The 26,606-nt window shown below is 33.9% G+C and overlaps 1 protein-coding gene across 6 annotated transcripts in view; it reads right to left on the minus strand.

Annotated features, from left to right (window-relative positions):
• Positions 1–1,298: 1,298 nt before the first annotated feature.
• The window catches only part of LOC132495113 (sodium channel protein type 1 subunit alpha), an 86,237-nt gene continuing 60,929 nt past the window's right edge, over positions 1,299–26,606 (minus strand). For all 6 annotated transcript variants that reach the window (XM_060106739.1, XM_060106737.1, XM_060106735.1 and 3 more), the window contains exons 19-26: positions 25,310–25,483; positions 21,419–21,541; positions 14,291–14,572; positions 11,571–11,624; positions 9,895–10,032; positions 6,485–6,589; positions 4,644–4,914; positions 1,299–2,476 (exon numbers count right to left, since the gene is read on the minus strand). In XM_060106739.1, coding sequence (XP_059962722.1) covers positions 1,299–2,476; positions 4,644–4,914; positions 6,485–6,589; positions 9,895–10,032; positions 11,571–11,624; positions 14,291–14,572; positions 21,419–21,541; positions 25,310–25,483 — 2,325 coding nt within the window. The remainder of the gene's footprint in view (positions 2,477–4,643; positions 4,915–6,484; positions 6,590–9,894; positions 10,033–11,570; positions 11,625–14,290; positions 14,573–21,418; positions 21,542–25,309; positions 25,484–26,606) is intronic.

The following is a 26,606-nucleotide window of genomic DNA, read 5'->3' on the forward strand; positions in this document are numbered from 1 at the left end:
ACTTAAAATTTAAAAATAACCAAAAAGCTGTTAAAGTGCTGCAAACTATTGCTTAATGACTTAAAGAAATGAGATCTGTTGAGCAATTTCTTTGACTTTACCAGTGACATATGGTTTCTCATAAATGAGATTCTGAGCAGTGCGAGAAACCAGATACAGCAGCATGGTAATTAGAAACATGCATTCATAGCATCCAAACTATCTATAATGGTACAGAATACATTATGTTACCTGTGTAAAGCTTGCACTCTACATTTCTTGTGGTACATATTTGATGCAATAAATACTGTGCTTAGGTCATTATTTGTTTGCTCAAACGTGCACCACCGGGTAAAATGACTATTTACATAATAAATAGCATTTCATTAACATATACATTGTCAACCTTGCTGAGCTGAAGATGGCTAAACAAAGTGCAGGATTAAGCAGAAATTTATAAAGCATTCTTTTTGTCAATTCCATCTTTAGGGGGGAAGCAATACTTATTCAGGTTTTTAAATACAAGAAACAAAAACATAACACTTATGACTCCAGACATTTGAGTGAAGTTTTCACCTGCTAAGATTTCATGGGCTATCCCCCCAAAATGATATAGTTGGTCTAGGGGCTGGATTTGACAAGGTCAGCAAAGCACCTCCAATTTTCACCTAATTACTGCTCCCAGAAACATGGATGGAATTTAAGAACTCATTGTTTTCCTCGTGACTTTTTTCATGCATGATCTCTGAGGGTAGCATGCCCTCATGCAAACCACATCTCTGTGCAGATGGGAGGCCATGCAATTACCATAACCCCTGGTGGCATACCTGTTAGAGAGGTCCTTTAGTCTATTTCCCAACAGAAACCCCGTTTACAAAAATAGTCACATATAATAAACAACATATGGACTAAAAAAAAGATGAATCCACTAACAGATCTTGTAAAAATGTGACAAATGTGGCAGTCGAAATGCAAAGAGTGGATACAATTACTACACTAAAGTGTTTCATGTTAAACAACCCCCGAATTATAGGTTTGCACCCCTTTGAACTGGTCCCTACAGTCTGAGTAGCCATTTTGTCTCGTCTTCAGCAGTGTCAGCTGGTAGTGAGAACAGTAACCTCCTGTCGAGGTCATCTTCCCTTTTCAGAGTCACAGTTTTCCGACAAGGGGTCACTGTCTGATTGTAGGCACTGACCTTAAGTAGATTTGTGTAAAAACAGTCAGTTTGGCATTGACCTCCTAAAGGAGTCCTGTTGACCAGAATACATCACCTTCACAGGCTGTAAACAATTTGTCACCCAGTGATTTTATTTTTTTTATTTCCCTTTGGCTTTCTCATCTTTGCCTTCTTGCTCGTGTTTTTCCACGATTGGCTTTGTTACCCGATCGTAGGAGGGTGGACAAGCTGCTGTGGACATGGTCAGATCAGTCTTCTCTGTAATTGAGTTTTCATTTATTCTGTCAATTACTATATCTTCTTTTATAAGAAGATTAGCCCCACCTTTGATTTTATTTTTGTTATATGTAAATGAAGCTTGCTTTACAGTTCGTTTTAAAAGGTGGCGCCTGTACGCACGCTGAATAATAACAGCAGACACCTCCTCTTGTTTTCGTTTTAAAGTCGTAGTTATTGGCTGATAGGAGACCTTTGATGGGTTGGAAGCCATGAATCGCTCTTCCATCTGTATTCGGAGAGCATCCATCTCTCCACTCTCCCCCAGAACCCGCTTTGTAAAAGCAAATAAGATGTCAAGACAGTGGATCCTGTCCCCACTGACCATGGGCAGATCCATGGCAATGAGCTGGAGTTTGTTCGGTTGTGGCAAATTGAGGGGAGGTTCAAGAGCAGCTGCAAACTGAGAGAGTTTTTCAAATTCCATGAACTGGGTGGCATTGGGATCAAACTTCTCCCAAACCTCATAGAACATCTCAAAGTCATCCTCGCTCAGGGGCTCTGCACTTTCTTCAGTAGCAACACTGAAGTTCTCCAGGATGACAGCGATGTACATGTTCACCACGACCAGAAATGATATGATGATATAACTGACAAAAAAGAAAATCCCCACAGATGGGTTCCCACAATCTCCCTTAACTGAGCTGCCAGGGTTAACTTTATTAGGGTCACAGTCTGGAGGTCCACTATTAAGAATAGGTGCTAGCAATCCATCCCAGCCAGCAGAGGTGGTAATCTGGAACAGGCAGATCATGCTGTTGCCAAAGGTCTCGAAGTTGAACATGTCATCAATTCCAACCTCCCTCTTAACATAGGCGAAGTTGGACATCCCAAAGATGGCATAGATGAACATGACCAGGAAGAGCAGGAGGCCGATGTTAAACAATGCAGGCAGGGACATCATCAAAGCAAAGAGCAGCGTGCGGATCCCCTTGGCCCCTTTGATCAGACGCAGGATTCGGCCAATCCTGGCAAGACGGATCACTCGGAACAGGGTAGGGGACACAAAATATTTCTCTATCAGCTCAGCCAGAAACATACCTATGGATAAAAGATCAGAGTATCAACCAGTGAAGAAGTTATCCATTAAAATAATACTTAAATTTCTGTTAAGGCTCCCAGGTAAAGTTCAGAGTACTGAAATTCAGTTACTTAATCTTTAATGTTACATACAGACAATACATATATATATTATAGATAAACCTTAATTTCGGCATTCAGCATTAAATTCAACTCAGTATTTGCTGTGGACTAAATTCTGTCCACCCACCCCCACCCTACCACCAAATTCATACATTACAGCACTAACCCCCCAAGGTGGTGGTATTTGGAGATAGGGCCTTTGGGAGATAATTAAATTTAGATGAGGTCATGAGGTTGGAGCCCTCATGATAGGATTAGTGCCCTTAGGAGAAAAGACAATAGAGAGCTTGCTCTCTCTTTCTCCCTGCCACCTGAGGACACAGTGAGAAGACAGCCATCTACCAACCTGGAAGAGAGCTCTCACTAGAAACCCATCATGTTGGCACCTTGACTTGGACTTCTGGTCTCCAGAACTCTGAGAAAATAAGTTTCTCTTGTTTAAGCCACCGAGTCTCTGGTAATTATTATGGCAGTCCAAGGTGACTATGACAATATTCAATTCAATAAGGATTTTATAGTACCTTTTGTCTTTGAGGGATATCTATAGACTAGTTTTAGCTTATACAAAGTCCCAAGACTGAATCTAAAAAAACATATTAAAAATTTTCAAGTCCATCTTAAGAGCAGTAGCCAACAGTATACGTACACATTTATAAGAATTCAATGATTTTTTTCTGAAAATGCCAAATCATATATACCCTCTATTCAGTCCTTCCCCATCTAAAAGTATCTGCAGTTTTTAATGCTGTTTTCATCTCTCCATGAACTTGATGCTTCTGTAAGCTTCTACTATAATATTCATATATATATATATATATATATATATATATATATATAAAATACATATATATATGTATATATATGGTCTGGCGCATTTCTTAAAGGGTTTAAGCTGATGCTCTTTCTGGTTTCCTGTGTCTGACACTGGTCTCTCAGCTCTCTTCCTTAAAGCTTCTTTCTCCATCTGCCTTTAAAATAATGAAATAGTGATTGAGCTGAAGAGGAGCTCAAGAAATTAAGTACCTTTGAGTTACACTACTTCATTCTGTAAAGAGTAAGTATGTGTGTGTGTGTGTGTGTGTGTGTGTGTGTGTGTGTGTGTATGAGCGAGAGAGAGGGAAAGAGAGAGAGAAAGAGAGGTGAATAAAACTAAGTACCCTATCCACAACTAATTACACCACAGATTACTGTGGGAATCAAAGGCTACATACAACATATGAGTTGGATAGAAAATCAACTTCTTCAGAGGGGGGAATGGCATAAAAATCTGCCCAATGGAGGTGCCCCCTATTGGATCATAAAATATTGACCCAATCATATTATTATCTGGTTTAGGAAAAAATGAATACTTCAGGCCCACAGGCAGACTTCTTCACTTCACTGGAGCTAGAGTTGTATCTTGAATGAGATGAGCTATTGGTCGTGTGACCTGTTTAACATTCCAGGCTTTGAAGTGTATGACTGATGAAATGATGTTCCATGCCACATCACTTCTTTTGTGCATCATTACTATAAATTTCAAGGTAATCTACAAAATATCCCATACCCTGCATTAAAGAACTTACCATCTGCAATTGCTGACATTTTGCTGTTAGCTTTACTCTCTTTTCACTCTATGCTCTTCCTTACTTGCCACCAGCTTCCACTCCTGTATATATGCTAATGACTCTGTGTCTAAGTCTCTGATGCACTGTCTCTCCTGAGTACCAGACTAAATTTCTAGTCCTCTCTTCAACAGAGCTATTTAGATATTGTATAGACTATTCAATGTCAACAAGTCAAAAATATCTCAATCTTAGTTAACAGCACATTTCTAGTTCAAATGAATGAGACTTTGGTATACTGACAAATAATATACCTAGTCTAAAATACACAGAATAGGATACAATACTCTATGCATAGCAGGAGCCTCATTTTGTAAGAAAGAGAACCACACCAGTATGGAATACATTAAAATTTTCACAGTGGTTTTCTCTGAGTGGTCAGATAACCTCTAATTTAAACTTGATTAGTCTAACTTTTACTTTTATTTAGCTGAACTTAAGAGACCTGAAATAATTCTTACCTACAATGGAGAGAATGACAACCACAAAATCAAAAATATTCCAGCCTATGGTAAAATAATAATGGCGGAGGGAGATGAGCTTCAGCACACATTCTCCAGTGAACAGCACAATGAACACCAGGTTGATACGTGACAAAATGTTAGTCACATATTCACTCTGATCATCAGTTTCCACCATCATTGTGACCATGTTGAGACAGATGAGAATCATGATGCTTATGTCAAAAACTTGTCTGGTTACGAAGTCAAAGACCATTCCTTGAAATTTGTTCTGTAGAAAATCAGAAATGCTTTTAGCAACAGAGGTGTTTTCCTGTACACATTAGCTTCTACATAAGTATTTTCTGCACTAACTGACTGTCTAGTATTATACCTAGGAACCACTGGCCCTGAATTTTGTAGAAGATGGTTTATAGCACATTGTTTTTTAATTTAGTTACCTAAATTGCTATTTACCAAAATGTATTCCACAGAATAACAATCCCTTGTCAAAAGGGGATTTCTGATAAGAAACACTGCATACCATACACTTCTCTGAGAGGCACAAAATGAATATTGATGTATTAAAATTATGAGAAGTTAAGAAACCTGCTTAATTTTGTTATACCAGAATTTCCCATGATCAGTTGGACCATGAAGCAGTTTCAAAATATAGTATCTAATAACATTCCACTTGCCTTATTCTCAAAGAATTGTTAGAGGGAACTTGTCATTTTCATGACACACCAATAACATTATGCATTTCAAGTCCATGTGTGGCAATACTGATGCTCTTCCACCAACCAGTCTTTGCTGACATTGTCACACACAGAATGCTGAGTCTATACAGGGATAATCAGGCCAGAATGAGATTCCTTAGCTTTGATGTCACAAATTCATGTCCCTTGTCAATGATCTATGGTTCTGCTCCCTGGTTCTGCCACTGTCATTCACTACAGGCCATTGTCTGGCCCATTTCCCTAGGCCACTGAGGAACTTTGAGGACATCGTCTATCTTACATTTTTCCTACATATAGTTGACTCATTTTTACTTCCAGTGTTAAGGCTTAACAGAGGACAGTATATGTTTTTCATCATTCTCAAGAAGGCAAGTGTTGGCTAGCACAATATGAATATGAATGTTCACTAGCATTTTATTCCCTAAAGCACCCCAGGAGCTGTTTTAACCTCACAGGTCATCATCATAAAAATCAGTACAATGTGGGATAAGGCTCCTCCATTTCACGGCAGTTATCTCATTGGTTCATCATGGAAACATGACATTTGGTTATTTATCATCATGAATTGTACTTATTGACTCTGACTTCTGTAGACATTAGTAATTTCTAACTTTATAGCCTTATATATGAATATTAGATACTAGAAGTCTTTCCTTCTCCAAAACAACTGGTACCTCTAATGAAAAATAAAATGGAAGTAAGGTGTTATTTCACAAAACAATTCATCAACTTGTTAATCTATCAGAAAACTGCATGTTTTTTAACCCCATCCAAGATTACTCTTCTGTCTAACATTACTTGGCAATTATTCTGCGTTATGTGATCAAATTCCTTGTGCATATCACACTGCCTATGTGCCCTTGCCATTTTGTTTGGATTCTAGTTGTGTAATTCTAAATGCCTTGAAGATAAGGGTGCATTTTCTGCTTCTTCTTTTTCCTTTTGGTCTCTCCTTTTAAAAAATAATTTTTACCATTATCATAAAAGGTATGAATTAATGATGCTCTAAAAGTGGGAGAAATCTTTGCTGCTGGAAATGTCAGCTGCTATCTCTTCTGTGAGAAAACCCATGAAAGTTTTGTTTTTGTATTTTTTTCCCCCATGTCATTTGGTATTTCTTACCCCTGGTCGAGGTATAGGCTTTTGAGGCTTTTTTGATCCTAATTTTTTCATTGCATTATAGTATTTCTTCTGTTCTTCTGTCATAAAGATGTCTTGTCCTCCAAAGTATAGAAAAGAAAAATCAAAACTGGTTAAAACTGTATCCCTTTGTACATAGTTTTTTAATATTAAACTTAAAATAGGAAAGGGACAATTAAAAAAGGAAATGCAAAATTCAACCAATTAGCATAATTATGCCTGGGATTTTAAATTTGAAAAATTAAAACTAGTTTTTAGATACTATAATCTTATTTATTTCTCACAATCATCCAAAATTGACTTTATTATTTTCACTATTATTTTATGGAGGAAAACTTCCCAGAATCTGAGAGGTTAAGTATTTTACCCAAGACCGTAAACTCAGGAAGTAGTACAATTTGATTCACTGAGACACTAAATACGTGGTTCCTTTCACTACACACACTGCCTTTCAGAAGTTAAAGACAATGATTTTCTTATTCATATGTAGCAAAGATTTAGAGTAGGTATATTGCATGATGGTTTACATTTACTCATAAAAAGCCACTTTCACTCTGCCAAGAATTGGAGCAAAAGGATGGAAAGGAAACTGGCCAAGTTGGTAGATGACTTAGGGGAAAAGTCAGAGGTCATACGTATGGCAGGTATGTGATATGATAGGCCAGTAGGTACAGAGGATTAGAATTCAGGCTAATAAGTGAAACGAAATAGCTTGATAATGACAACGGAGTAATATCAGTAATAATAAAGGGGGCTAAGGGACAGAAATGTTCCATAAGTGAAAGAGTCTCATCCAATGAAAGCACTCATATAATAAGAAAACAGACTGAGCAAGTGAAATGAAGGATCAGTACTCAAAGGAAGAAAAATAAATGGCAAAAAAAAGGCCTCGAAAACATATTCAAACCTACTAGTAATAAAAGACATGAAAATTAATACAATTTTCATTTTTCAAATATCAAGTACCAAAAAACAGAGAGAATGTTTGATGCCAGTGAAACAGCAGTGACCTGAGCACATCTATACGCTTTTTTTTTTTTAACATCTATATTGGAGTATAATAGCTTTACAATGGTGTGTTAGTTTCTGCTTTATAACAAAGTGAATCAGTTATACATATACATATGTTCCCATATCTCTTCCCTCTTGCGTCTCCCTCCCTCCCACCCTATCCCACCCTTCTACGTGGTCACAAAGCACTGAGCTGATCTCCCTATGCTACGCGGCTGCTTCCCACTAGCTATCTATTTTACGTTTGGTAGTGTATATATGTCCATGCCACTCTCTCACTTTGTCCCAGCTTACCCTTCCCCCTTCCCATATCCTCAAGTCCATTCTCTAGTAGGTCTGTGTCTTTATTCCCGTCTTACTCCTAGGTTCTTCATGACTCTTTTTTTTTCCTTGATTCCATATATATGTGTTAGCATACTGTATTTGTTTTTCTCTTTCTGACTTACTTCACTCTGTATGACAGACTAGGTCCATCCACCTCACTACAAATAACTCAATTTTGTTTCTTTTTATGGCTAATATTCCGTTGTATATATGTGCCACATCTTCTTTATCCATTCATCCAATGATGGACACCTAGGTTGCTTCCATGTCCTGGCTATTGTAAATAGGGCTGCAATGAACATTTTGGTACATGACTCTTTTTGAATTATGGTTTTCTCAGGGTATATGCCCAGTAGTGGGATTGCTGGGTCGTATAGTAGCTCTATTTTTAGTTTTTTAAGGAACCTCCATACTGTTCTCCATAGTGGCTGTATCAATTTACATTCCCACCAACAGTGCAAGAGGGTTCCCTTTTCTCCATACCCTCTCCAGCATTTATTGTTTCTAGATTTTTTGATGATGGCCATTCTGACCGGTGTGAGATATCTCATTGTAGTTTTGATTTGCATTTCTCTAATGATTAATGATGTTGAGCATTCTTTCATGTGTTTGTTGGCAATCTGTATATCTTATTTGGAGAAATGTCTGTTTAGGTCTTCTGCTTATTTTTGGATTGGGTTGTTTGTTTTTTTGATATTGAGCTGCATGAGCTGCTTGTAAATTTTGGAGATTAATCCTTTGTCAGTTGCTTCATTTGCAAATATTTTCTCCCACTCTGAGGGTTGTCTTTTGGTCCTGTTTATGGTTTCCTTTGCTGTGCAAAAGCTTTTAAGTTTCATTAGGTTCCATTTGTTTATTTTTGTTTTTATTTCCATTTCTCTAGGAGGAGGGTCAAAAAGGATCTTGCTGTGATGTATGTCATAGAGTGTTCTGCCTATGTTTTCCTCTAAGAGTTTGATAGTGTCTGGCCTTACATTTAGGTCTTTAATCCATTTTGAGTTTATTTTTGTGTATGGTGTTAGGGAGTGTTCTAATTTCATACTTTTACATGTACCTGTCCAGTTTTCCCAGCACCACTTATTGGGAGTATGAGTGGGCATGTTACCTGGGGAAAGCAAAACACTTTACTCTTGGAATTTATCTTAAAGAAATCATTACAGGCTCAAATTTTTTTGGCACAAAGACTTTTGACCAGGCACTATTTAAATTATTAAAGATTAGAAACAACCTAACTCATCAATCTATTGGAAAATGGTTAAGAAAATTATGATAATATATATATGAATACTTAACAAAATGGGAAAATACTTCTGTTAAGTCAAAAAAATTTATAATTATAGACCAAATAATTTCAATAACAAGGATATGTGTAGAAAAAGTTTGAACAGAAAAACATAAAATGTGAATAGTTACTCCTGAGTAATGATATTTCTTCACTTTCTGTGTTTTTGATAATATGCATATACAACTGGGATGATAAAATGGGCTTCATAAGTGATAATAATTAATAAAGAACTGTTCAATTCAAGGCTGGAACTGATAGCTTGTAATTAACATCAGGGAGAACGAAGTGGGAATACATAAAATGAGCCAAGAAAGAATTAAAAAATGTGAAAAGAAACACTAGAAGAAGCTTACCTCTCATGCCTAATTTACTGCAAAGATTTTAAACGTTTTTGCTGGAAAATATATTTCAAGGAGGGAAGTTGTAAACATAAAACAACAGGTTGACTCTGGGAAACAGGTATATGCCTGGGTTCTCTTCTAGTTTTTTTTTTAATTATTCTTTTTCAAAAGAGAAAATGTGGTACCTGAGTATTTTTTCTTTAAAGGGGAGAGAGATTTTGTGAACTTATGCACAGGAGAATGGAATACAGCCATTCTTGGCTTTTTATACCATGAAAGACATGGGCAGTGAATGGCAGAGGGGGAGGATGCAAAAATAGATTTTAATATATAATCCCATTTGGTTTCTGAGTTAAAGTACTCATTTGGTGTTGAAAACCCTTCAAATAATTTATTATCTCAGTGGGAGAGAAAATATTAGAAATACTTATCTTCTTCTTTTGCTGGTTGAAATTATCTATGATGACACCAATAAACAGGTTCAAGGTGAAGAAGGACCCAAAGATGATGAAAATAACAAAGTAAAGATACATGTATAGACTTTCCTCATACTTAGGCTGGAGTTCCACCTACAAAAGGAGAATATTTTGTAAGATATGACAGTACATTTGATGCTGGTAGTCACTGGTGTTTTTCATGAGAATAGAAAAGAAAATTTCTAGTAACACTTAAGCAGTACTTTTCTTTATTTCCTCTAAATCAGCTACCTCTAAAAAAAAAATCTCTGAAATTGGCCTTTAGGATAATTTTTTATGTGAAAAACAGAGTGTTCTCATGTGAAAAATACAATATGATGGTTTTGAAATGTATTTTTTTCTAACTATAAATACAACTAATATCTTGCCATTTGGACAGTTGTGTACTAAATTTGGGGATTTTTTAAGGTATTGCATTTTAATAATTTTAAAATTAATAGTGAAAAAAATTTTACATCAGTAAATATGCATAGACTATGTTTAGAAATAATCATTCCTGATGCATGAATTTATTTAGCAAACAAGAATTGAGTTACTTATTTCGATGTTTGGCATCCTGCCTGTAACATTATAACATTCATTGAATTTTTCGGATTGAGTAGACATAACTGGACATGCCATCTTCTAAATCCTCAACTGATAATTTAATCTCTAGATTGTACTCATAATAAATAAGCATTTGAGCTTTTACTTAGCACTTAGTAAAGAGGTAAAGGAGTCACTATAGATAGTGCCCTAATAGATTCATGTCCTCCTAAAGATAACAGAGTTAAAAACCAACCAAACACACAAAACAAAAATAAAAAGTAACAAAGTGAAATAACTCATCTCTGGAGGATATCAGGAAAGTACTCAACATAAAACTGAAGCCACTTATGGGAAATGCACATCAAGAAAGATAAAAATGTGCTTATCAGATCAGTTCAAAGATTCCAGGGGTAAAGTTCATTCTTCATGATTATAGAAGATGGGACTTCAGAATGGAAAGATAAAGAGAAAATACTAAATTTTACAAATTTTGAAGAGCAGAGTTGGAATGAGCATGGATTTCAATTCTCTTCTTGAAGCCTGAAAAAGACTATTGTAGGAGAAATCAAAAAAGTAGGTCTTAGGTGATAGAAACTTAAAGGAAACTGTTGATCACAGAAATGATAACAGTCTCTGTAAAGGTTCCAGTAAATTTATGGATGCTATAATCATATAAAAGAATTGATTTTAAGGTGACTATTACAGAAAGCTAAGGCTGCCTAGACAACATCCCTAACTTGTCTAATATGGAGGGTAAACTACTGATGGTAACCATGTATTTCTTCACATTTGCTCCAGCATGCCAATATTATTATTGATTATATAATTGGTGGATAAAAAGGAAACAAAATAGAAAAATAGTTAATAGACAGATATTTGTTAGTTATTAAATATACTCATGTGTTACATTAGTTTGACTTCCATTTTGATATATCTTACTAAGGTCTTTCTGATAAATACTACTATACTTGAGTATTAACTTGAGTCATACTTTTCCCTTTTTAAAAATTCATTGTAGAATCATTCCATTTAGCTGCTATGCTCTGTTAATTTTAGTGCCTAATCAATATTGTGAAAAGACTTAGGATGTAAAGAATACTTACATTTCTGGAATCAACTGCTGCATACATTATATCCATCCATCCCTTAAATGTGGCCTATTAAAAAGGACATGCATGTTTTACTTGGGAGTAAAAATAATTCAGACCTGATGTTTAATAAATATTCTTCCTGATATATTTCTTTAAAAGGAACATTTTTAAAAGACATCTCAAAACAAATTTTACATGGATTTTGGACAACATCTCAGTAAGTCTCTTCATTTCTAGACCATATAATAAACAGAATGGTCATTTGATATATCTTCCTGCTTGAGAACCAACTCACAAATACTTTTCAGTTCTTTTTTTTTAACATCTTTATTGGAGTATAATTGCTTTACAATGATGTGTTAGTTTCTGCTTTATAACAAAGTGAATCAGTTATACATATACATATGTTCCCATATCTCTTCCCTCTTGCGTCTCCCTCCCTCCCAATCATGCAATATAAAGTGCTATCAAGATTTGGTGGAATACTTTTAGAAAGCTTTACAAATGCCAACACATTTGGCAATGTTTGTAGTATCAAAACAACTACAACTTAGACCTGACGATCATCCACTAAAATCTATCTACAAGTTGATCAAAGCGACTGAAAGTTTATGATTTCTCTTGATTGTAACACTCTAAGGATCATACAGGTATACAAAAAGTCAGTTGCAACTAACATTTTAAGAATTTTAAAGCATAACATCTAGAAATAATCCTATATTCCACTTTCTTCTCTGTAATTTTTAAAAATAATACTCCTTGTTTTTTTTTTCTGTTTGTTTTGTTTTGTTTATTGGGTGTTTTTTTTTTGGCCATGCCACATGGCATGTGGGATATTAGTTCCCCAACCAGGGATTGAACTTTCGCCACCTGCGTTGGAAGCACGGAGTCTTAACCACTGGACTGTCAGGGAGTCCCTCTTCTTTGTAATTTTTGATGAGAGTGAGTTAATTTGGGTAAGAAAAGTGAAAAATAGTACACTTGGTATTCCAAGTGTAATAACTTACAGTAATTTGTTACTTGCCCTAGGACATGAATTTTGAGCCCTACGGGCCTGAGAGGATTATTCCTTAGTGAGCAAGTCTAGCAAAAAGCTTTCAGCATCTATATCTCAACACATCTTTGTTTTTATAACGCTAACACTTGTGAAGTGGTAGATGTCATGGGAAGAAAGCCAAGTAAGGGTGCTTGTGATGGCAGTGAAGAGAAAGTAAAGTTTCTTAGCTAGAAAATAGAACTTATTTGTCTATCAAAGAGGGAAATGTTGAATGTGTCAATGGCTGAGGTCAATGATGGAACAAGTTCATCACACACTAGGTACAGGAACAGAAAAAAGTGATTCAAGGAACCATTTCAATGAATTGCCAATCAACAGAGAGATGATTCTGTATAAAGCCAAGTATAAATCAGTACTTCAGTAGCAGAATTTATTTAATGGCTTCATACAGGATCTTTACCCCTTGTTTAGCATTTTAAGGGACTGCTTGAAATTTTCAATTTTTCTTTCTCAATTTTATGGAGGAAGTGATATAAATCAGTGATATTTACAAGTGTGGTTATTAGTTAAGTGTTAGGATAAGGGCCCAAGGAAATATCATCATGTGTCTACGCTAATATTTAAAGAAATCATACTTGCTATATTATAAAAATCTCTATTTTAATTGCATAAGCATTCAGAGTAAGTCAGAAACATCTACAAGAGAAATAAGAATTTCTAACAAGAAGGTGGAAAGAACTTGTAAAAGAATCACAGTACTGACACCTCTGAAAGAGATGCAGGAGGATTTTGACCAGTCCAGGTTTGTTTGCTTGCTTAATCTCCTGGCTGAACAATTAAAAACACAACCTGGTGAAACAAAATAGATTTCTTCCCTAAAGACTCTGCAGAACCACAGGAAAGAACTTATGCAGTTTTTTTCTTTTTTTTAAAGATGAGTTTTCAGTGGCCAAAATAGAACAGTATTTTTACAATGTTTTTCAAATGACCTAGACTCTGTTTTTACCCACTGCTCTCTTGTGATGCAGCTGCAGTCAGAAGCAGCATCAAATGAAAATGTTTAAGAGGCTACCATCTTTTACATTTTTATAAATTGTGAACTATTTTTCTGTCTTAAAGACCCAGTAGTGAAAACATCAATATTTAGAGAAAAAAAAAAAAAAGACTTAAGTAATTGTACTGAAGGCCATTCGGGGTGAGACAACAGCTGCTTGTGTTTGATTTCTGTGTCTGAGTGTTACCTGGTATGAGGATCTAAACCTAAAACCTAAATATCATTCCCCAGTCTTCAATCCAAATGATACAACTCAGTAGCAGTTAATTTAATTCCCACCAATTTGTTACAATCCAATCAGGTGTGTTAAGGGTGTATGTTTGGGGGAAGGGGGTGATCCATCAGTGAAACAAGCTTTCCAATTGCAATAGGAAAAATAATAGCAAATTTATTGATTTATTAATCAACTTGTTCACATGGGAAGAGAGAGTAATATGAGAAGAAAAAAAGACCTTTGGAAAGAACTAAAACACCTGGCCACTATCAACTATGTCTGCACTGTTTAAATATACTGACATTTCCACCCATCTGGGTTCATGAACTTGTACTAATAAATCAAAATTAGAAAAAAGGAAATATGTTATCAACTTTCTTCTTAGTAACTAAATAATAGCTGTATGTCATTACTTTGTTATTATTCCAAACAATAAACACATTTCAGAGAAAAGAGTGTTCACTTACAACTTGAAGCAAAGAGAGATACCCAAATCCTACATTATCAAAGTTTACTTTCACATTTTTCCATCGGGCAGTCTCATTTCTTTCTATTAGTATTAGGCAATCAGAATGATTATTCACTTCGCTGATGTCAAACATGTCACCAGTTGTGGTGTTAACACAGTGGTAGAATTTGCCAGCAAACAAATTTACGCCCATGATGCTGAAAATTAGCCAGAATATAAGACAAACCAGAAGCACATTCATGATGGATGGAATTGCTCCTAAAAGGGCATTCACAACCACCTAATACACAAATGGAAAAAAAGAAAAGTCAGAATTCTTGTTGGTTAAAAGAAAAGACATTCCCCTAGTAATCTTTAGTCATTCTTGGTTTTTTTTTTTACTATCAAGATTATTCTAAGATATTTAAAAGCAAAGTAAAAATGTCTTAAAATGAAATACATTCTTTCATAAGCAATACATTTAGGGAAATGAATTTAGATAATATATCAAAGATAAAAAGGTTTTTAAAAAGACAGGAGAAAGTACTGAAAGGTTAAAGGGAAAACAAAATCAGAGGAATTTGCTGTCAGGTGAAGTCAGAAAATTTTTTATTAGAAAAAGTAAGAATTCCTAACAGAGAAAAAAGGCAGTATATTAAAGAATGAAACTAAAATGTTGGGACAAGAGTTGATTTGACTGATATATTTTACTGAACTAAAAATTCAGATGTATAAATACAAAAATTATTAAATACCTAATATAATTTTGTCCTTAATTATTCATGCATTGCTATGACTAATAATTTTTGCATAAGAAGCAAGACAATTTAGCATTATGTATTTCATTAGATCATCACATCGTTTATTTCAAGCTCCAGTCATATCAGTTGTTTCATTTACCGAGTTTAATTTGATAAACTTATTTTAAATGAAACATAGTAGAAATCAGTTTCTTAGGAAAATAAGAAAAGGAGGGATGCCATTTTTGGGATGATAGCTCCTAAATCTGATGTGATTATATCAAGTTCTGTATTAAATAATTAGCTACTTTTTTTTTAATGGAAGCATTTTTGCCCCTCTTATCTTTATTCCTGGACCACAAATTAAAACTCTGAGTTTTTATATTTAGCAACACTGTAGGGAGGACTGTCCTTGCTTCCTTCTCTACAGTTCCCATTGGAGATGCACATGAGTAGCTGAGAGATAAAGACAGGCCCTAAAATGCTCCTAAGTGGCAGATGATGCCTCAGACTTGAACATTCATAGCTAAGTTGAATTCTACCTGTGTACCTCTAGGATTCTTGTCAATCTGAAAGTGGGCCAAAGGAAATAATAAAACCATTAATGACGAAGAGGGGAATGAGAATGAAAAAATGAAGTCAGTTGAATTATCTAGGCAGATCCAGATGATGTGAGCTATGCAGCCTACCAAGCTGACACATGGCACCTCACCTTTATCTCATGTGGCCGTCTGCATTAATACAACTGCATGAATAAGTCTTTATTTTATACTTCACTTTAAATGTTTGGATACACTTAGATTTCTTTGGATTCAAGATATGAAAGCTGAAATCAAGTTATTATTTATTTCCCTCCTTTTCCAAACATTTTGCCTACCATCCAGATTAAAAAGCTTTTTCTACTGTGCACACACAAAGCACATGTTAAAATGCAGGGTTTTTTGGGGTTTTTTTGTTTGTTTTTTACCTACAACATCCAATTTAGCCCATGAGCAGAACACTGGCTATCTACACCTATTTCTTGAATTCTTTTCACATCAATCTGTAAGTCTCACACTTTTTTCTTCCAAACTTTTCTCACCTCTATCACTTCTCCATTTTCATGATCGCCACCCTAGTTCTGACATCTGTTAGTACCTACTTGTACCATTTTCAGAGTCTTCCAATTTCCTCTTTCCTTTAATTCATATAAGATGAATTAATTTCCAACTCTCATTTAAAATTATTTAATGGCTTCCCACTGATTATCAAACATTTTCCTTACCTTGATGTTCAAATCACTCCTCAATCTACATTTCTAGTTTTAACTTCCCTAGCCACTTAGCCTTCATGCCAATCCAACTAATGTAATTACCATGTGCTAATAACATTACCAGAGAATTGAGATGCCCTTTCCTTTGAAATTCCTTGTCCAATACCTCCCCTTCTGAAACACTCTCTCTTCTCACAAGCTGTAGTTTAAGCAGCACTTCTGTCATGGAGCCTCATTTCACCTCTCAGTTTAGCCTCCAAAAGAGAGATGAGTGTTTCCTCTTTTGAATTCAAAAATCAGAATTCCTGCACTGGACAGGACTATAGAGATACTTTACTACTGCATTCTCATTTGGCAAATGAGAAAAATGAGCTAAGCTAGGTTAAGTCCAGAATGTAGACTAGAAATGGCATCTAGTGCTTCTTCTACTCGACCTCACTAATTTTCCTTAGAGTCACTCGTACTTATCCGGTACCCAGATTGCTCTGTGTTAGAGTTAATGAATGGCATTCCCATAATCTTGACAGATAGTAGGCTTTTTTTTTTTAATTTAAGACAAAAAATATATTTGTGAACTCTACAAGCCTTTGAGTGCCTTGAATACAGGAATATAGCAGGTGCTTTGAATACAGGACTACAAAAATGGTGATTGAATGAATGAATGAAGTAAAGGTTAGCTTAGCATTTATTGATCAAAACATCATTTTTAAATGCTATTTCTGGATATGGGATGAGAATAAAGAGCTGAACACAAAATAATTTGGGGTTAGCTAATAAGTCTGAGGGGTTTCTTTTGAAACCGGGGATTGGATTTGCACTAAAATTAACTCTATGCAATTCATGATATAAGCAGCAGTGCCTTTCAAGATACATTTACAACGTTGGCATACATTTGGCCCAGAGAAGACGTTTATTTTTATGAAGATAAAAGGATTTACTATACAAAGGTCCATTCATACTTAAAATCTCATTAAATTAGGCAATGAAGGATGAGAGAAAGGATTGTCTTTTCCCAGGAGCCCCAAGCCCTTCCTTGGTTCAGCACAGAGGGAAGGGTATTAACTCCTTTCTGGCTCTAGGGAACTGCAGTAATTGGTTCCCAGGTGGTGAAGGCACTAGACAGAACTGGACTAAACAAGTTGGAAAGAACAAATTGAGGTTTCAGGCTGCATAAAAGGAGGTTCTAAGAAAGGAACTATCTTAATGAATTAATACTAGAGGTTGCTTCTCACAAATGTTTTGTAAAACGTCATCAAAATAGAATTTCTGTATTCTAGCACACAACTCACTCTTACAGAAACTCTTTCTGTCTCTGGTTCATTATCTGCTTTTTAAATAAATCAACATGAAATGAGGGATTGATAATTAAATATGCAAATTAATGTTGGGAATTTTGATACATGTAGAAATGTCCTCTTGTCTGAATGAATTGTCTTTGAACTTCAAATCAATACTACTCATGGATTGCAATGTTTCTTTAATCAAAATACTGAAAAACTATGTGAATAAAAACCAAAAGTAGGCAAAGTAGAAATCACACATTTTAAAGTATGAAGAAGAGTAATAGAGTCTTTTTTAAATCTAATGTCTGCATTTGTGTTGTGGGATTTAATTACGGTAATTATTTTTGAAAGATATGATACATTAATTATCCAAACAAAAATTCCAACTTTTTCTCTCCCTCAAAAATAAAAACTGTCCTCATTGCACATTATTACCAAACTTTAAGAATAAACAAACTGTAGATTTATTTTTATTTATGTTTTCACTATGATATTTTCTAAGATACTAAAAGGTTAGTTGGGAGTGATGTAGTCTACGAAGTAAGTTTATGCATTAAATTCTATCTTAATACACATAATAAGATGTTTTATTTCTAGGTGGGTGTTCTAGTCTGTATAATTCAAATAAGTGGGTCCTTTCATATTTACTTTTCTTTATTTAAAACACAAATCACATGTGCTTACTCAACTCTTTCCTAATATATTTTTGCTTTGTTATATTTGAAAAATAACCCCTATAAACTTACACTTAATAAAGTATGAGAATGATCACACAATCAATACCAGTTTTATGAAACTTGGAATTCTGCCCCCTAGCATCTGCTCACACATGTCAACAAGGCAAGGAAGCCACTGCCGGTATCTTGATGTCAATTTTCAGGCCCCGGACCAAAGTAGAAAATAACAAGTGTTATTTTAAATGCCTCAAACAGCATCATCATCTTGATAAGTTTAAAACTTCACGCAATCATTCTAAACCAGGGTCCCCAACCCTCAGCAATCAGATAATCTCCCCATAAATGGATAACTCAGTATACACACATCTAAATTATATTGAGTGAAACTTAAAAGATATCAGCAGTTGAGGTTCAAATCCACAGAGGGTAAATTCACAAAAGGTATTTTTCTCAAAAGAAAATTTAAGACAATTGAAAATAGGGGATTAGAATGTAAATACTGTATTTTCCTTACTGTGGTGTGATAGTACCCTTCCCAAGCCCTCCCTCATCCCACTAACACAAAGTCACAGTGAAAGGATGAAAGGAAGCAAAAGGGGTAATACAGTACCCATAATAAAGGGCTGAGGGGCGGAACCAGCGCTCCACCCCATCCAAGTTGGAGCAAGATTATCCTATATAAAATAGAAATATATAGTTTGTTATTAGTTAGAAATCTGATATGACAGAACATTTGGTGTTACTTTTTGTATATAATGCTCTCTGTCTGTTTACCTATCAATCATGTCTTGAGTTCTTTTGAAAAAGAAGGTATTTAAGATTTCCTAGACAAGGAAATTAAAAATACAAAATTTATTTTACTTAAGTTATCCATGACATCAATTCACTCAGTTCAATTTTACAAGTTGAAAATTTGGACTGGAAATTTGAAATACAATAAATGTTTCAAAGCTGTCAGCCAGAAATGTGCATAGAACATGCAAAACATAAAGGGCAGAGTGATGATAATTTATTTCTTAATTTCTAACTTCTTATCAAGCACATGCTTTATTTGGTAATGTTGCACTAAAGCACATGCTTTGAAGAAGTGACAAAACAAAAATAAAATGAGCCTGATTTACGCTTTGACATAGCTATTGTGATTTTATGCTGCTAGGGAAAAGAATAAAATGAGAGTTTCTGAATATATTCAAAGCTAACTTCCCAATTATAATCATCATTATTATTTCCATCCTCACCATCATCCATGATTATATTGTTTACAAAGTCAAAAATTGCAAATACCAGAAACAAAGAAACAAAAATAGAATAAATAATCAGGTTATTTTGTCTCTACAATGCCAAATACATGTTGAAATCATCAGCCATTTTAGGGTTGTATATATGCTGTCATTAAGAGGCAAGGACCATATTCATAAATCTGACAATTTAAACGATTAATTCATCTTCTATCAGCATCTATAAGGATTTTGTTTTTAAAACTCCAAGTTTCAAAAATTAGCCTCTCCTTATAATATAAAAAGCATTATTGATCAAAATTATAGATAAGGTTATTTCTGTAAAAATTAAAGGCCCACAGGGTCAATATTGTTATGGAAATAAGGTGTTAAATATGAAAATATCTGGCCATTTGACTCATGGATTTAATAAACTTCCAAAAGGTCAAATTTGAAATAATTACAACAGCTCCAAATGTTTAGCATTGTTCAGATTTCAGGAAACTTTTCGAATGCATTGCTTTGATTTAGCAGAATCAATCAAATGTTTTCCAAAAAAATCAAAAAATGTTTAAGTAGAATGTATAAAAATTATATTTTTCTCCAGAACTGAAACTACCAGTCTAAAACAAAAGTGACATTTTAATTGGAAAATAAACTTAATTTTCACATATCCTGAAGAGAATTTCCAATAACATTTTAGTAAACTTTGAGGATCTCTGTGAGAAATAAAATAAGACCGTATTATATTGTGTTAAATTGTTTCTAGTGAGGAAACATTTTTTTATAGATGTTAGGGAAATTGCAGAAGTCTTCAATTGAAGATTGCATAAGATAGTCTTATGTTCTTAAAAGGTGACATTTATAATAAATTTTATTTTAGAAGAACGCATAAGGCTATCAACAAACTAGAAAATGCAAATGTAAGTCTACAATATAGCTTGGTTTCTATAAACATAACGAAATCTTAGGCAGCAAAAGAGCAATGTTTTTTCTGTTGGAATCACACTTAGTTCAGCAGCTTTGGTTTAGTAAAAGGAAATTTGATTAAAACAAAGAAACTAAATTTTTATGTTATACATCTTATAGATTAATGCTTCATATTTTTAAAAAGGCATGGAAAATAACAAGTCAATAATGGCAAATTTTTTAACCTGTTATGAATCCTAGGGAATGCCATAATATTTCCTTAAAAGGAGTAATATAAAATTTTCTGTGACTCATATAAATGATATTTAAGTTATGGTTAATTTATGAATCATCTATGGTAATGAGTCAAAATTATATTTTCTATTCATTATGTTATAAAAGTTTAAATTCATTTTCATGAAAAATTGTGCAGATTTATATATAATCTTTAAGTTGATATTGCCATTTATATAAATTAAGAATATTAATGCAGTTATAAATTGAAGTTATATTAACATAACTTAAAAAATTTTTTTAATTCAGTTAATATTTAATATCTACCCTTGAATACATTCAAATAACGCAAACTTTGGCATTGTACAGACAAAATTTTGACAATTAAAAATTTTTTTCCTTTACTCTTATATTTAGGCACATGTATGATTCATATTGTTTTCAATACAACTCATTAAGTACAGTTTAGACCACCACAAATGAGAAGCACATGATGTAGAATTCACTTTAGTTGATTATTATCATCATCATTACACATAGTACTTTAATAGTGCATCTGTTTTTTTGTGTACAGGTTTGTAAGGAAACTCCCAAAATGGATTAGGAAATAAAGTCATTTTAATGAGCAAGGCAGATAAATGATATTATATCATTTCAAAGGAGGCCTAAGTTCTCTTGCATATCACCTAGAAGTAAATATGCAACAGATAAAAGGAAAAAGTAGCAATTTGCAAGGATTTGCCATTCCTTTTGCATGCATGAGTTTTCCTTTTTCAAAATTTACTTTAATAATTTTGGCTCTATACAATACTTCAGATTCTTTCATTTTCCTTACCCTCATCCCTTCAAAACGTGATAAGGCTCTTAGAGGTCTCAGAGCTCTTAGTGTCCTGAGAGATTTGATGGCGCCAAGTTCTGAGTAACCCAAGGCATTTGCTGTTAAACTGACCAATGAAACCTGCACACACACAAAAGTAAATAAATAGAATCATTGTCATTCAATTTGTAGTTACTATGTAATACAATAATTACAATTTAAAAAAATTTATTTTATTGAAGTATAGTTACTTACAACATTGTGGTAATTACAATTTTTGTTTATAATTACTCAGAAGATGAATGGCTACATATTTTCAGTAAACCTTTTAAAATTTTAAGGAAAAATTTTTAGTTGCATGCAAAGAAAGTAGCTTTCATGATGTTAATTAAAAACTAGTTGAATAAACAAATTAAATGCCATGTGATTTATTAACTACTTTATTAACTACTCAGTTAGTTAGAAAACCTAAGTAAAAATTGATTTTAGAAAGGAAGAAGTCCAGGTATAGGAAAATGTCATTGATTATTCTTCCTTTATTTTATTAAGTTGCTGCTGAATTTAGGGCTTTGCCAATGGTTAGTAATAAAATATAAAAACTGTTATTGTACCAGAAAAAGCAAGAAATATCTATCCTGTGTTGGTATTTTCAACTAATTATAACTGATACCCACAGAAATTAATGCCCTGTCATATTAATTTTGAGGTTGATTATTTGAAGATGAATTTTTGTTGTCTTGCTAATACTTTGTTTTCACTTATCTAAAGTTTATTTCTATGTAAATAATGTAACTTAAAACTAATTCCATCATGAAACTTACTCAAAATTTTTATACTAATCTAGAGCTTCTGCCATGGTACTTGGTCCAAAATCGCCAGTCAATAAATGTTTACCAAATAAAGAAATAAATAAACTAACTTCATTTGCATGAAATATGCAACTAAAACTAAGAAATAAAAATTTTAGATGTGCAATTCTCTAAATAAAGACCAAAACTCTGCATCCAGAGTTAGAATTTCTTTGGTTTGAGAATAGCTGATATTGGATAGTTCCAAATACACTGGATACTATTTTTGCAAAATTTTCTATGTTTAAGTGTATTAAGTTGGCTTATGTTTAATATGCTTTTTAGTTTACTTGAGATGTGCTATAATTCCTTTTGTCTTTTTTTAGAGTGATACGCTGACCCTTATGAAATAATTAAAATAGAACTGTGAAAAATAGAAGTATTATTATTACAAAACTATAAAATTCCCTTCAGAATTATTTTCTTAAAATATTTTGGAAATGGCTATTAAAAACCAACTCGTAATAATAAATAAAATCATCATTCTTCCACTAAAAAATTCAGACATGGAATAAGCATAATAGAGAAAAGCAAAGCTCAGGAATTTTCAAAAGGATTAAATTATATTTAGATTTAAAGCATAGTGTGAAAAATTATGAGCAGTTGAAATATGATATAACTTCTAATGCTTGAAATCTCAAATATTAGAAACTTTTTCTCTTTGTGACATGCTGAAGCAATTATTCTTTTGAGGTTTCTTTCCTTTTTTTATTGAGGTATATTTGATTTACAATATTATATTAGTTTTAGTTGTACAACATAGTAGTTCAAAATTTTTATAGATTATACTCCATTTAAAGTTATTATAAATATTGGCTATATTCCCTGTGCTGTATAATACATCCCTGTAGCTTATTTATTTCATACATAGTAGTTTGTACCTTTTAATCCCCTACCCCTATTGTGCCCCTCCCCCATTCCCTCTCCCCACTGATAACCACTAGTTTGTTCTCTATATCTGTGAGTCTGTTTCTGTTCTGTTATATTGATTAGTTTGCTTTACTCTTAGATTCCACATATAAGTGATAACATACAGTATTTGTCTTTTCCTGTCTGACTTATTTCAGGTCCATCTGTGTTGTTGCATATGGGAAAATTTCATTCTTTTCTATGGCTGAGTAGCATTCTATTGTGTATATATGAATATATATATATATATATATATATATATATATATATACACACACACACATATATATCATATCTTCTTTACCCATTCATCTGTTTGTTTGTTTTTTTACAGAATATTGGGTAGGAGTTAATTAATTAATTTTTTTTTTTTGCTGTGTTGCATCTTCGTTTCTGTGCGAGGGCTTTCTCTAGTTGTGGCAAGCAGGGGCCACTCTTCATCGCCGTGCGCGGGCCTCTCAGTATCGCGGCCTCTCTTGTTGCGGAGCACAAGCTCCAGACGTGCAGGCTCAGTAGTTGTGGCTCACGGGCCTAGTTGCTCCGCGGCATGTGGGATCCTCCCAGACCAGGGCTCAAACCCGTGTCCCCTGCATTAACAGGCAGATTCTCAACCACTGCGCCACCAGGGAAGACCCCATTCATCTGTTGATGGACACTTAGGTTGCTTCCATGTCTTTATATTATTATAAATAATACTGCTGTGAACATTGGGGTGCATGTACCTTTTCAAATTAGTGTTTTCATTTTCTCCGGATATATACCCAGGAGCGGAATTTCTGGATCGTATGATAGTTCTATTTTTAGCTTTTTTAGAAACCTCCATACTGTTTTCCATAGTGGCTGCACCAATTTATATTCCCACCAACAGTGTACAAGGGTTCCCTTTTCTCTACATCCTCGCCAATATTTATTTGTGGTCTTTTTGAAGATAGACATTCTGAAAGGTGTGAGGTGATACCTCATTGTGGTTTTAATTTGCATTTCCCTGATGATTAGCAATGTTGAGCATCTTTTCATGTGCCTATTGGCCATCTGCATTTTCTCCTTGGAAAAAATTCTATTCAGTTCTGCCCATTTTTAATTTAGCTGCTTGTTTGTTTGATGCTGAGTTGTATGAGCTGTTTGTATATGTTGGATATGAACCCCTTATCACCCTTTTGAGGCTTTTTTCAATTCACTCATTTCATAGTAACACTGTTAAGCTTTTCAAATAGCTCTGGGTTTGCCTTTTTTCAGAATTAAAGAGATATAATATATATGCATGACCCTTAGTTCTAGAAATATTTTCTATAAGAAATCTGCATAGTTCTGCTGAATTATCATCTTTGGGTAATAAAACTGTTGCCTATGAAGTTTGTAATATTTTGAACACACTTTTCTAAAACTGAAATTATGCCAAACTTATAACATATAACATGATGTTTATCTTTAACAAATCTCAAAGGCAGCCACTTGTTTTGGGTAGATGAAATATTAATCATTAGGTTTACAAACTCTGTGAAGGGCTGTTGGTACATTACAGGCTTGCTGCAAATCTATAGTTACACTGGGGAAACTCCCCATCACAGGATGAAGTAGAGTTTTTCACTACACCCCGTACATCTTACTTCCTATAATGGAGTTATAATCTATATAATCTACTCTTTAAAAATATCCTTTAAAAACTTTGAGAAGATCAAAAAGAATTTTTGAAAATTGACATTAGCTTCCACCATCATCACTGTTTATTGAATGTTTTTAACTCTGTATGCACTAATATCATCATTTTACAGAGTCAAAAGCCAAGTAAGTTACTCAGTGGCACACAACCCATCAGTGGTGGGGCTGGGATTCAAGCTCGACTCTGTCTGATTCACAACGTAAATAATTTAAACATACCCTATTTCACCACTCTCCCTACAAAGTTCCGATACGTTTTTTCCCAGCTTTTTCTTCTAGATAACCACCACAAATCCCATCCCCCCGTGCTAAATCAGTATTAAATTAGCTTATTTCTTACAAAAACTACACTATTATTCAGTGAATTAGTTTAGCGTCTACTAAGTAGCATATCCTGTCAGTACAACAGAGTGATCAAAGATTCACTATTTTAGAATTAGTTTACAGATAAAACAAATTACCTTGAATGGAAGATAAAGAGGAGGATACTTACATCAACAATTAAGAAGTCTAGCCAACACCAGGCATTGGTGAAATATGTCTGATAGCCATATGCCACCCATTTTAGAAGCATTTCCAGAATGAAAATGTAAGTGAAAACCTTATCAGCATATTCCAACATTGTCTTGATCGTCTTTCGCTGATCAATATATATATCCTCAAATGCCTATAAAGAAAAGTTATGCATTTTAGCTTTCTGAAACTATTATGCTATTACAACTATTATAAGCTATTTTTTCTGACCACATATAAATATCTTTTCCTGATTTTATATATATGACACTTCATTGGAATAGGAGGGTAGAGGAAGAGTAGCTATCGCTGTCTTTTCTTTATCTCAAAGATCTTTTAATGAATCAGGAGAAAAGTTATGCTCTCTATTGATATAACTGGAAGGAAGAAGTAAAAGCATAACTCTAATGAATTAATTTGACTTGTTCAGGAAATAGTTCTTGATGTCACATCTTGATGCTGCTACCCTAACTTGAAGTTATTTATTCCTTTTGTTTCATATCTTTTGCTTCCTCCTGTTGGCTTTTTTAATTTTAATTTTTTGCCATAGAAAGGAGGTTGAAGAAATAAAAAGTGAAGGCTTATATTTTTCATAAAGCAGAAATTGTAATTGATCATCACATTGCCTACTTTTACTATACAGTTGAGATCATTTGTTCCCTTTGTCCCCTTCATTTTGTTGATAATTTATATTTCTCAGCAAAGATATGGTGTGACAAGGATGGTAAGATGAAACTACTTCTCATTTAGACTCTAATATGTATTCTTCTTCTAATATGAACCTCACTTGATATTTTATATCTAAGTATATGTTCATTTAAATGGTGAAAAACTATTTCTTGTCTAAAGTGGCATGTAGATAAAATTTATTTCATCAGAGAAATATGCAGAAAAATATAGGCCTGTGTTAGAATTATACACTTTTAAGTTAAAGAAAACTAAGTAATTGTGTTTCAATCAGGCAAGTTTTATCATCTTTCCATCCTTTAACTATCTATCTGTCTACTATCTATCTATCTGTCTATCTATCTATCTACATCTATCTTATGGCTTAAGTAGGCTATTTGTGTCAGCATTTTCCTAAAATGCTATCTATATGCTATACTTTATACTTTTGTAAATGATTTTCATATAAATAGAAATTGATTCTGATGAACACTTTTATATAGAGAGAAACCAGTCCTTAAATAATCCCTTAGGCACGCTGCCCAATATTTATTGTTACCAATATCCATTGTTCTCTGAGTAGCATAAGAACAGTGGACCCAATTCAAAAT

Source organism: Mesoplodon densirostris, chromosome 8 (genome assembly GCF_025265405.1).
Source record: "Mesoplodon densirostris isolate mMesDen1 chromosome 8, mMesDen1 primary haplotype, whole genome shotgun sequence".
Classification (NCBI taxonomy): domain Eukaryota; kingdom Metazoa; phylum Chordata; class Mammalia; order Artiodactyla; family Ziphiidae; genus Mesoplodon; species Mesoplodon densirostris.